The sequence below is a fragment of the Lampetra fluviatilis genome, chromosome 4, assembly GCF_964198595.1.
Source record: "Lampetra fluviatilis chromosome 4, kcLamFluv1.1, whole genome shotgun sequence".
Taxonomy (NCBI): Eukaryota; Metazoa; Chordata; class Hyperoartia; order Petromyzontiformes; family Petromyzontidae; genus Lampetra; species Lampetra fluviatilis.
Genome location: NC_136278.1, coordinates 5,024,456 through 5,037,090, shown reverse-complemented (window position 1 = coordinate 5,037,090; position 12,635 = coordinate 5,024,456). Strand labels below are relative to the sequence as shown.

Below are 12,635 nucleotides of genomic sequence, written 5' to 3'. Positions count from 1 at the left end.
AGCTGAGTGGTGTTGTTGTTGGTATGAAGTCGCCCCCTGTTGGGTGTAATGTGAAAGACTACGAAGCCAAGGCCGCCGAATGTCATCTTCGGCACAACGGCGTTTGTTAGCCCCCGTCACTTTGTCAATCTGCGAAGCACATCCGTGAAGGATAATGCTTGACTTGAGCTCAGACGAACAGCCAACAGACAAGCGGCAAAGGTGGGAATGTTTCTTGTTCTGGTCCAACCCTAAAACAGAATAGCAACAACGTTGTAAGGTTACTGCTGATATGTTTGTAACCACGTATGGACTTCGTACGCACGTAAAGTTTCCGTCTTCTCTCTAGTTACAAACAACAATATAAAAAAAACTATCACAGTACACGATACGAACATGGAAATAATTCAATGGAGCTAATGGAATAACAATGAACCTATGTCCGATACTCTTGTGTGCGTGTTATGTCCGTATAGACAAGAAGAGTGAGCAAACGAAACAACTTCTGCCGAATTTAACCGACGAGGCACTGGGCTACCCGAGATATATAAGTGGTGGCATTGTGCGCAGTTTCCGTCACTTTAACGTGGGCGGTCACACAGCGTTGGCAATGGCGAAATAGACCAACGGGGCAAGCCAGAGAAGTCACCAATCCACACCAGAACATTGCCAAAATAAACTCAGAAGGCTTAAGAAGTAGAGCCACGCGTAATGGACCAATGGACACCTACGGTCAAAGAAAAATACGGCGTCGGTGAGTGAAGTTGAACTTTGGTTAAAGTGGACATTTGTGTGTCTTATTTGCATGGTGGCTCTTATGTATTTTTTTTCTGTGTGTTGCGTGTCTATGTTAATTCATCACGAAGCGGTATTTAACGTGAATATTTCACTTTCACGCAGCTGTTTCTCTGCTTGTTTTGTTGCAGATACTTGTACGAAACTTCTAAAATAACACTGCCAGCGCATTATTGATTTAAGCAGATGTTAGACGCGAGTTTGTGATGTCATGAAATTTGTTAATGCTACGGCGTAAAAAATCAATATACGTTGCTGTCGTCTTAACATTGCCTGTACGTATGTCGATTTATACATATCTACTGCAACTCTGTGTCATTTATTTAACCAGATAGAAGCTCGATTCATGTATAATCATTATGTTCTTGCTCGAGTTTCCTGGAAAATAGTGTAATTGGGCAGGCGTAATTAATTGACTGCCTGTCAGTTTTTATTTTATTTGCTGCAGTATTTGAACATTGGCTTGAACACACCCGCATGCGTGTCAGCCGTGACGGTGACAAGGTCTCTCACGTTAACTTTGGCGCACATTATGAGAGATGCTGCGTTGGTTACAGCGGACTGGACTCGCAATTCAGAGAGAGGTCACCAATTTTATTTCCCGGCGCGGCAGTTAAATTCCCGTTATGACCGCCTCTGCCCACCCAGCGGTTTCCTGTATAAAAATGGGTTCACAACAGTTAGACGATCACCAAGTCACGCGTGGTGGGGTGAAGTGTGGATATTCCCACCTCTTCAAGACGTCTGCCCAACGTGAAACACGAGGGGTCAAACTATCCCAAAGCTCCCTGCGAGTGGAGACTCCTTCCGCCAGCAGTGTCGCGTGAAAAGGCATTGCAGGGCCGCGCCTTTATATTTTTATACCGATGGGATAATGTGGTGCAATTTGTCACTTTCGATGCACGTAGATGAATCTACGGGCTAGAAATAGGAATTGGACGCACGACAACCCAGCCACCTCCAGCGGTTGAATTTAAGATTCTGTCTGTACACCCTTTTGCCGTGCTAATTGATGCGCCAAGAGCCAAAACTTGCCCAAGCTTGCCGACGACGGTGGTGATGAATGCAATGGAGGACAGGGCTTATAACATTAATCAATAACGGTTTGCCTTGTTAACAGATGTCGCCGCATTCCTCAAAAATCGCCTGAGTAATGTTTAGTGGGTTTAGGGGAGGAAAAAAGGGACGGAAGAGCAAATGTTAATGTATTTCCAAAACTACTTAAAATGTCGTTGAAAATAAATTGCAACTATAACACCGGAATTCTTCCTCACAAATGATAAATAGCAAACACGGGTTTACACCCGGAAAAAAAAAACATTCTCTACGTGCACACACAGTGTGGAATGCGATTACAAAATCCATATCTTCTATGGGCCATTGGAAACGGCAATGTTGTTGTCACATGCGCTTCCCCTGCAGCTTAAATTACAATACAAATATAAATGTTCAAAAAACATGTGACAATGCCGTGGAAAATAATTTGTCAATTGTTTGGACAGCAAAGCTGTCAAACACAAACCAATCATCTAGATGTCAGGCCAGAACTGCTCGTGTTTTTAGACAGTGTTAGAGGTTTTATATATACTGTATATATAAAATGGCTTAGCACAGTAATCTCTTATCCGACAGAGCCAGGCATATAAAAGGGGAAGTGTGCTCACCATATGGTGGAAACGTGAATTCACCACACACTGCGCTGTGTGTTTCCTTATTTCTGTGTGCTGGTGGCTGCGAGGGTTTACACAACCAGCCGAAGCTTGCTTTTCGGTAACTTCCTTTTCCAAGCGTGCAATGAGTAAACGTATCGTGTAGACAAGTCGCAACATGTAGTTTTACGTTCCGGTCAGGTGACCTTTGAGACACAGTCTCACACTTAGCACACTATATTGTGTTTTCTCTTCCAAGACGTCTGGCCAGCAATGAATAAAAAGCCAAATTCTCTCTCTCGAGGGGCACTTTTAGAGCTCCTTCAGGTACAGGCTCCTGCCGCCAAACGTGGCATGTGAAGGAGAACTTGCAGGGTTGCGCCTTTACCACCTTTTGGGTATAAATTTACAACTGTAAACTGTAAAATTTTACAGCTTTTAAAATTCTAGTTTTTGCTCTAACTCAACATCAGCCATTTGACGAAGAAGAAGACCACCTTTTAGCTTTACCTTATGTTACAAATAGATTTAAGATGCTACGTTTAAACGAGACAGATTTTAGTTTTGTTTAAAACAAGATGCTGCACCGTTCTTATAAATATTTGCACTGAGCCATCGGCAGGTGTTTTTGGAAGCCATGTGTTTGTGTAGTTGTACAGTTTAGAGGAATTTACACATTCATGCTCGCCGTTGTCTCCGACTTCATAAATAAGAAATGTTGAAAACATTGAGCATGGAGGTGAGGTGAACATTCTTTTTTCTCACTGGGAAGACAATATTGCCCGGCATATTTATGAGCATGTGGCGTGTGCCGCAAGAGCCTTTGGCTGCCCCCATGGTCGTGAGATCGTCCAGTGAGTTTAGAAGGGGGGATGTGAATCAATGGAAGGTGACCTCGGGTCCAAGCAGCCACGAAGGCAATCAATTCTGAAACAATTGTTGTGGATCGTTGTAATGGTTAATATGGCACATCAGGCCATTTAGGTGGCAGATTCTCAGAAGGAAATTGGAATTTCCCGTGGCAGTCTTGATGATTTTGAAAACGCATTTAGGCGTGTCCAGCCGGTCCGGACTATCGCATCTGACCCGCGTAATTTATCACTCAGCTAATGTCCCCGTTATTAATGAGTCAGGATGGAGTGAAACTGATTTATAGCCACGAAGACCTGGAAACTTATATTAAACCCATAGATCCTCCAAATTACACAATTTCAAACAACATTAGAAAAATTTAAATTCTGATTTAAAAACAAAAGTTAACTAATTTCAGCCAAAATTAACTGTTGTTTTAAAAGTTCTGACGTAAACAATATATATACACCTCACATATATATGTGGTAGTGATAATGCTAATTCCTCAATAATGTCCTTCACGAATACAAATTGAAAGTAGTAAAATAATAAAACAATATTTTTTTGGTTACAATTGCTAAACCTTTGTAAATAAAAAATATAAAATTTCTTTAAAAATGATATAATTACAGAAAATTACTTTTTGGGGTTTCAATAGTTCTCAAATAAGCAGTGAGCAAGGGTATGAAACATAGTCCTGTGTCCAGCATACCCACGGGGACATGTTTTTGTGTCCAATCGAATCTCATATTCCCAATTTCAGACTAATAGATAAATCACTCTGGGGATACAATATGCCCACATTCGAGCTGGGCTGGATAAATTTGTGGGACAAATGCTGGAAGCCAAGAATAGCCAAAGACCTCACTCTGAACAAGTCATCGGAGACATGTTCAATTCATCTATCTCACTCCAAGTGGGAATCTTAAGTTATGATTTCTACAGCATAGATTTCCAATATTCAGTCCTGTTTTTGCAGTACTTTATATACGTACAATAGTTTATATGGTTACACTATTTTATGATGTAGGTAAGTAAGTAAAGTTGCGTTTTAGACTTAAACATTCATTAAATATATATGGATATATATATATTTAATGAATGGCTTTTTCTGGATCCACTGCTGGATAAACGTCTGCCCATGCCTTTCAATCGTGAGAGTTATTTTTGCCCATATGTAAACAAAGTTGGTCAGTGCATATGCTTAGGTTTTTTCGGTAAAGTCACGTAGGTAAAACATTAAAATTAAAATTACCAAAAGTAAAATAAAAAATAAAAATTTAAATAAAAATCACGACGTTTCGGAGGCAACACAAGCCTCCGTCTTCAGGTGGAACCGTTACAGCTGTCGTGCTGTGACGGCTCCACCTGAAGACGGAAGCTTGTGTTGCCTCCGAAACGTCGTGATTTGAATTTTTTATTATTATTTTTATAACAAAATTTTATTTTTATTTTTTATTTTACTTTTATTAATTTTAATTTAAATGTTTTACCTACGTGACTTTACCGAAAAAAAACCTAAGAATATGAAACCTTGCAGTCACGAAAGCTTCAAATCTAGAATTGGTCAGTGCAGGTTGGTAAAGGGAAGGGCCAGAATTATTTTATATATCACTTGTCACGAGTGTTAATTGTGGCCCTGTATCAAACTCAGGTCCCCAGTTTGATAGCGCAGTGCCCTTGACCACTGTGCAACTTGCTCCATTTCTTTTCAATAAAAACAAGTGCCACCCTGAAATGTCGTGCTCACACCGCTGCTACTGAGAAGGGCATCCACTAGAGGGAGCTCGAGCGAAACCCCTCGAAAGTTTAGTTTGACCTACTTTAGCACAGTGATGAGGAACATCTTGTAAGAGGTGGGAGTAACTGCATTTTATCCCATGGCGTGCTGCCTGCCAATCGACGAACTATGATGAACCCAGTTTTTACTGCCGAGTGGACAGAGGCAGAGGAATGGAAAGGCAGGGGAATGGAAAAACTAAATTGGCAAATCAGCTTCTGTGCCGATTTGCCTGATCATTATATCATGATAGGACTGTATCGCCATCTTTTAATCATCGGCCAACATAGAAAGTTATTTTTTTTTATCTTGGTACAATTTCTGCGGGGTTCTGTCCATCAGTCCACCACGCGTGTGTTAATAAGCAGGCCATGCATTGTGATTTACCCAGAAAATGTGTTTTTTTTTTGCAGCAATTTTCAATTTCACCTCTAAAGGACAGCATCAGCTTCCATTGTTTGTTGGAGATGCTGTGCACATCTATGAATGCTTTGAAGGTATGCAACGCCTTTTTAAAATAAATATTGTATGTCTTCATATTTTCAATGCTGAATATTCTCGAATGTACGTTTCAATGACTCTTGGGAAATTGACGGCTTTGGACAAATATCCACGTACATTCGACCTCCTGCAATTCTGCAACACTTATCCGTGACTCCGACTATACGTGATACCTGTCGGGCACATATAAACTCCTATTTATCCACACGCCTATTCTTATGATTGATAAATGTTGGTGAATGCTTTTTAGAACATTGTAATATTGTGTTTGTTTATTGCCCTCTTGTTTTATCGTTTTCTATTTAAGCCTTCAATGACTTTCATGTTTGTTTTTGTATCACAGGCTGGTATAGAGGATACTGCTTGAAAAGTCGTATTTGCAAGGTATGTCTGCAGTTTACGAACGTATAGAATAACATTTCCATAACTCGTGTATTTTAAAAGCGGTAACCCATTAAGTAAACCATTGTACTTAAAGAATTGTCATACAGAAACGAGACAACATAAACAGTAATGACTCCAGCATTTTAACAACATGTTTTTATTATATAAGAGTGCTTATTGACTATTAATGCAGAACCGTTTCCACTGAAACTCATGCTGCGGTACTGGCATGCAAAATGAAGGAATTTTAATTGCCTATTCTACTGAATTTCTTCTGCGTTCCAGGGAATATTCCCAGCGTCATACATATTGCTGAAGGAGGCTGTGGTGAAAAATCCGGGGTACGTGTAAGAGTGTATGGTCCATAAAGCTCCAACTGTAACATGCAACCTCATTGTTACTTTTTTTTGTATCTCTTATGAGATGTGCATTCATGCCATGGCAGGGCTCATTCATTTTTAAATAGTGAAGTTATTTTGACATCTTAAATGGAAATGGCAGCACATTCCAAACAGGTTTGTGGATATACGGTAATTTATCTAAAGGCTTGTGTCGCATATCCAGTATCCATTTTATTTAAGTATGACAGTTGTGAAATTATGCAATGGTGAAATGGTTATCACGCAATAGACTCGCAATGGATATCCCACTGAATTTCGATTTAAAGCTTTCGTGACTGCAGGGATTCATCTTCTTGGTTCTTTCCCTTCTACGTGACTTTACCGAAATAACCAAGAAGATGATATCCCACTGCTTCAAAAATTCTCCCACGGCAGTTGAAACAATGGGAAAGTCTCATTAATCCGTGTGTGGCGGGGTAAAATGTGGGTACTCGCTCCTCTTCAATGACATCTGGCCAGCATCAAAATGTGGGTCTAAGTACACTCTAAAGGGGCCCTCTAGGCCTCTCGCTCACTGAGGGCCCTTCTGCCAGCAGTGGCATGAGCAAGCCATTGCAGGGCTGTTGCCTTTAACTTTAATTATAAATTGTAAGGAAGTGAAAGCCACCTGCGCATAGGTATCATTGTCTTCCTTCCCAGTGTGGGGCTGACGGGTGTCCCTTCCCGTTATGTAGATTCATTACTCTAAATTCATCGCACGTGGCCTTGACAATTAACACTTAGCAGGTGCCCCGCATACACTGTATGCGATTCCAAAGAGAGATCTGTCGGTAACATATTGGTGGGAACTGAGCCTCATCGAACGAGTTTTTAATTATAAATATCAATATCAAATTGGCTTGCATTCTCCTCTGGAGTAATCTCCAGCAGTAAAAAAAAAACGCGGGCATGTAATTGTTTTTTAAAATTGCGTAAATATGCAAAAACCACATGTATGCGCGTAATCCCTGCTGTGCCGCTGTTACTTTTTAATGAAGACCAGTGCCCTAGATTATCATTAGAATGCTGTAGTTATATTGTTGCATATCTCTAAAGTTAAACCGTAGCACATGAGCTAATGCAATAATACTCCTGTAAGAGGATCATGTGTGAACTACAATCATCTGTCTCTTAAATTATTTTGCAATAATATTTGACGGCCCATTATATACGTGCCGATGCAATGCAGGAGGTCATGTGCTTATTTGATTCCCCTGAGTGCTCTCTTAGTTTTATAATGTTATTAAGATAATGCACAGCCTTCTGTCAATCCACTGCTGGACAAAGGCTTCCTCATGTCACTCACGGGGAGTCTTTTTGACCATGCCTCATCACGCTGGTCAGAGCATGTTGGTGAAGGTGGACGGGCTAAGATCAGTCCGGGCATCACTCGCCACCAATGTTAGCCATGGCCAAGAATAAAACTCGGCTCACTGGGTTTGTAGTGCACTGATATTCCATCCCTGTGTACTTCAGTAGACATTGGAAAATATTTACTCCGGATCACCAGGTTGAATTCAGATCACCGGGTTATTGGCGTAGCGCGCTAACCAATTTGCCACCGTTCCATCCCATGTTGCAATATTAGGCCACTGGAAATTGTAACACCGAAAGAAAACCCGCTGGTGCAGGAGATCACAAGTACTGTGCGAGAATGGGCCGGCATCTGTCGTCAGCTCTACCTGGTGAGATTGCCGGCGTAAATTGCCTTTAATAACAGTGCCAAAGCATTTAGTGTCACTCATCGTGGCTTGATATTGCATAGTGTTTGCGATAATTGGCACACTTTGTTGTAAGTCGAATTGACACCGCTGCCTTGTCCCACTTAAGAACAACGATCAGAAGATGCTGAAGACCATGCGAGCTATGATGCGCGAGCTCCTGGAATGGCGTCTGCAGATTCTATCAGGGACACTACCCAAAGACGAACTTGCGGACCTCAAGCAGAAAGCCACTGCCTGCATGGACTACGGCAATAAGTATGGGGCAACCGTTGGGATGCACCACATACTCACTTCCCCTTTGAGTTAGACCGAAAGCAGCTTTTTCACATTCGGTTCAAATTGAGGCAAGAAATAATGAAAGTGAAGCTGAATATTTTGAGCACCGTTGGTTACGATGGACTGCGGTGGGGGCAAGGTGGGGCAAAGAGACAGATGGAGAGCAACAGGGAGAAATGCACAGATGGACAGAGGAATAGACAGAGACATGGAGAGACGAAATTATACAGAGGGAGAGACACGGTGAGACAGGGAGTGGCACATTGATACGGGGGGATAGACACAAAGAGACAGAATGACAGAGGAATACAGAAAGAGACACACAGAGACAGTGGGGACAGAGGACTAAGATTGAGAGTGACAGAGGAAATTAGAGATAGACTCCGTAGTTTTGTGAAAAAAATGCAATCAAATTTAAGATTGAGCTTTGCATTCAAATTTGTCAGCAATTTAAGGGTAAAAACGTGATATTCAATGAATTCCTAGTTAATAGTAGGTATGTTATATTATTGGGTCTTTCGGTAAAGTCACGTAGAAGGGAAACAATAAAATAATAAAAACATAAAACAATAAAATTATCACGACGTTTCAACTGCAACACAAGCAATCATCAGACTGATGATGATTGTTTTATATTTTTATTATGTGATTGTTTCCCTTCTACGTGACTTTACCGAAAGAACCAAGAATATGAATCCCTGCAGTCACGAAAGATTTTAATCAAAAAGTAGGTATGTTTTTTCATAATACCATAATGAGCTAGCTTATCGATAGTAATGGAATGAATAAGCTACAAATGGTGTAACTATTGAATGTGCTGGTCAGTCACACGGCTCGTGTTGCACAAAATTGGTTTCCAGAAGAATACATATGGAAAATAACACATGGAACTACATTTTATAATATACTCAAACTATATTAGTGCAATAACTTTGGGGACAAAAGTGAAACTTTATATTATCATAGAAAGCCAGTCTGCAAAATGGTTTATTTTGATTAGCATAGGGACCGGAATATGTATAATCTTATTCTCTGGATTATAAGATGCAGAACATCTTGTCAATTGGAGAATATGGTACACGAATATGCTGTACCTTCAATTATAGTGTGGTGGCTGATATTGTGGTGGATGTTGTTGTGGTGTCATCTATTGTTGTGGATGCTATTGTGGTGGTTGCTATTGTGGTGGATGTTGTTGTGATGGCTGCTATTGTGGTGGCTGCTATTGTGGTGGATGTTGTTGTGATGGCTGCTATTGTGGTGGCTGTTATTGTTGTGGTTGCTATTGTTGTGGCTGCTGTTGTGGTGGTTGTTATTGTGGTGGCTGCTGTTGTGGTGGTTGTTATTGTGGTGGCTGCTATTGTTGTGGCTGCTGTTGTGGTGGTTGTTATTGTGGTGGCTGCTATTGTGGTGGCTGCTATTGTGGTGGTTGCTATTGTTGTGGGTGCTATTGTGGTGGTTGCTATTGTGGTGGTTGCTATTGTGGTGGATGTTATTGTTGTGGATGCTATTGTGGTGGTTGCTATTGTGGTGGTTGCTATTGTGGTGGCTGCTGTTGTGGTGGTTGTTATTGCGGTGGTTGCTATTGTGATGGTTGCTATTGTGGTGGTTGCTATTGTGATGGTTGGTATTGTGGTGGATGTTATTGTTGTGGATGCTATTGTGGTGGTTGTTATTGTGGTGGCTGCTATTGTGGTGGCTGCTATTGTGGTGGTTGCTATTGTGGTGGAGGCTATTGTGGTGGAGGCTATTGTGGTGAATGCTGTTGTGGTGGTTGTTATTGTGGTGGATGCTATTGTTGTGGCTGCTGTTGTGGTGGATGTTATTGTTGTGGAGGCTATTGTGGTGGTTGCTATTGTGATGGCTGCTAGGACACTGGGGCTGGATCTTGTTGTTCGTGACGTGAACGGAAATATGCTGGACCCTGATCAGAACAGCACAATCAGCCTGTTCCGTGCGCACAAAGCAGCGACTGCCCTGGTGGAGGAGCAGATACAGGAGAAGGTGAGATGTGGTGCTGGCCCAGATGAGGGTGCTCGAACAAGCAGCCAGCATGTATGATGTTGAGCGTTTAAGCGGCACCATTATGTCGTTTGTCTAAATCCGTGTCTCTTCTCGTTGGTGGTGGTTGACATGGCCAAGCAGTAGCGCGTTTGGCACCTTGTTGCAGAATTTCGCGGTCCAAGCCACAGGCCACACTGGTTAATACTGTGGGTATTGCAAACATGAAATAATCATTGTCTGCTTCATGGTGGTCGTTATATATACGTATAAAAAAATTCAGTAGGCAATTTGTGCCGGTGTCATGCTCCAAATTTGTCGATATTGGAATATTATTTTGCAAATGATTTAATATGAATAAACAATAGTCCATATCGCCCCACTACTGACAGACTGATGGCCAATTGCAGGGTGGTGCTTCGTCACTTTCCGTCATAGAAGGGCAGCTCTCAATAGCCAGTCCGTAAGGCTAACAAGTATAACCTGTAAAAACAAAATTTTTCACTATAAATGCTTTATATGCGTGGCGGCTAGAGTCCTCTCGTCCTCTGGCTTGAGATGGCTGCCACCTATGGGTCAGATGATTGCCTGGCAGCATTAAGCAGTTGGTAATTAAATATAATATTTTTGTCCTAAAAAGTGTAAAATTTTGGAAATTTTTTTTTTCACGAACATTAATTGTCACGCACAACGAGTCTGTGTGGAAAATGTCAGCTCGATTGGATCACGGGAAGTGGGTTAAAAAACGACCGAAAGATTTGCACGGTCCTAAGCAAGCAAGCAAGTGAACTTAATATAAAGGATTTAAAATGAGAGAAAGCAAACGACAGCTGAGTATAGGAATGGTTGCAATTCAATGAGATGTGAGGGTATTTGAGATGCTGGAGCATTTAAAAGTAAGCGCCTAACAAACGCAAATCCTGATTTTTTTAATTCTCTGTTGCAGTCTAAGAAACACAACAGCGAGATGACAAAGTGGACGCATTTCTCCGCCACTCACTCGTACAGCCTGTTTGTCGTGCTGAAGAACTTCGTCTACCGGATTAGGGAAGAGGCCGAGGTGTTAATGGCTCTGTACGATCCCAAAGAAAATCGATTTCTGAGGTATTCCCCTTTCCTTTGATAACAGGCGCTATGCAGTGGAGTGCACTGTCTGTCCTGTACCTCTCTGAACTGAGGTTGGTGGAAATTGGTGCCGAAAAGAAAGTGACATTTGATGAGACTGAAATGATTTTTGTGACTGAAATGTAGTTGAATCTTAAAACATAGTGCCCACTTAAAAGTCGTACAAGTACGAAATTTGAGTGTGAGTCATTGTCATACTGGGGTCCATGGTTTAGGTGTGTTGGTCACGGAGATGGGTTGACTGTACTTCACCACGCTGGTTAGTGGGGGTTGTTAATTTTGATTCATGTTGTTTTTTCTGACATTATGTGAACGAAAAGACACAAATTCACCCGTTTTCTCATTGAAAATAGGTAAATTTCAAAATATCACTGTCCTGGTCACAAAAGCAAAGTTTGTGGGGAATAATAGCCATTTTCTGTACTTTTAAGGCATAAGCAATTCGAAAATACACTTACTACACAGGAAAAAAAAATGTTACACTGTGTTATTAGTGATGTGGATATGGGCACAGTTGTAGTTATAATTGATATTATTTTAAGCATAAGTATTCACGAAAAAAATCGTAAGCTTTAATTATATATTACAGGGCATGCACTTAGAGATTTTGGGGTGCAACTTATTGCTTATAAAGCATGCTCCTTTTTTGTCACTATTGTTACAAACACAAATTATCCAGTGTAGATATAGTTTATGTTGTAAAGCTCCGGGAGTAAACGTTTTTTTAAGAGTGAAAATAATAAATAAATCAGGAAATCGTTCATGCTTCGTGACAAAGGAAAATGCAAACATCAGGCATTTCTTTTAAAAAGTAAGAAAACGGCTGAGGTTTTTTTTGCATGAGCAGATTTACTTTTACCATGCCTTTTTTTTTATAAAATAAAAATAAATTCTGATGACTATGTTAATATTCTTCTTCTTAATCCTGCCTCAGTGAGAATTACATGGTCCGGTGGGGCAAACAAGGCCTGCCAAAAGAAGTGGAGTTGCTGCACAACACGCGGGTTGTGTTCACGGTAGGTCGGGTCCATGACGCACGTGTCGGATAAAACGACACCGGCTGCATTTCATTCATCGTGACCGCCTCTGTATGTATGGATGCTGAACTTTTTTTTCACCGTACGTAGCCAACCGTGCTAATAAACAAACTGAACACAAAAATCTGTTTTACGTAAGTCATTACCAGGAA

At 41.1% G+C, this 12,635-nt stretch overlaps 1 protein-coding gene across 1 annotated transcript in view; it reads left to right on the top strand.

The window, feature by feature from the left end:
- The first annotated feature begins 581 nt into the window (after window positions 1-581).
- Window positions 582-12,635, top strand: part of LOC144931506 (dedicator of cytokinesis protein 1-like) — a 211,717-nt gene continuing 199,663 nt past the window's right edge. Inside the window, exons 1-9 of the mRNA XM_078855434.1 lie at window positions 582-733; window positions 5,469-5,552; window positions 5,900-5,940; window positions 6,226-6,281; window positions 7,909-8,005; window positions 8,151-8,299; window positions 10,192-10,324; window positions 11,268-11,425; window positions 12,381-12,462. Coding sequence (XP_078711560.1) covers window positions 691-733; window positions 5,469-5,552; window positions 5,900-5,940; window positions 6,226-6,281; window positions 7,909-8,005; window positions 8,151-8,299; window positions 10,192-10,324; window positions 11,268-11,425; window positions 12,381-12,462 — 843 coding nt within the window. The 5' untranslated portion in view covers window positions 582-690. The remainder of the gene's footprint in view (window positions 734-5,468; window positions 5,553-5,899; window positions 5,941-6,225; window positions 6,282-7,908; window positions 8,006-8,150; window positions 8,300-10,191; window positions 10,325-11,267; window positions 11,426-12,380; window positions 12,463-12,635) is intronic.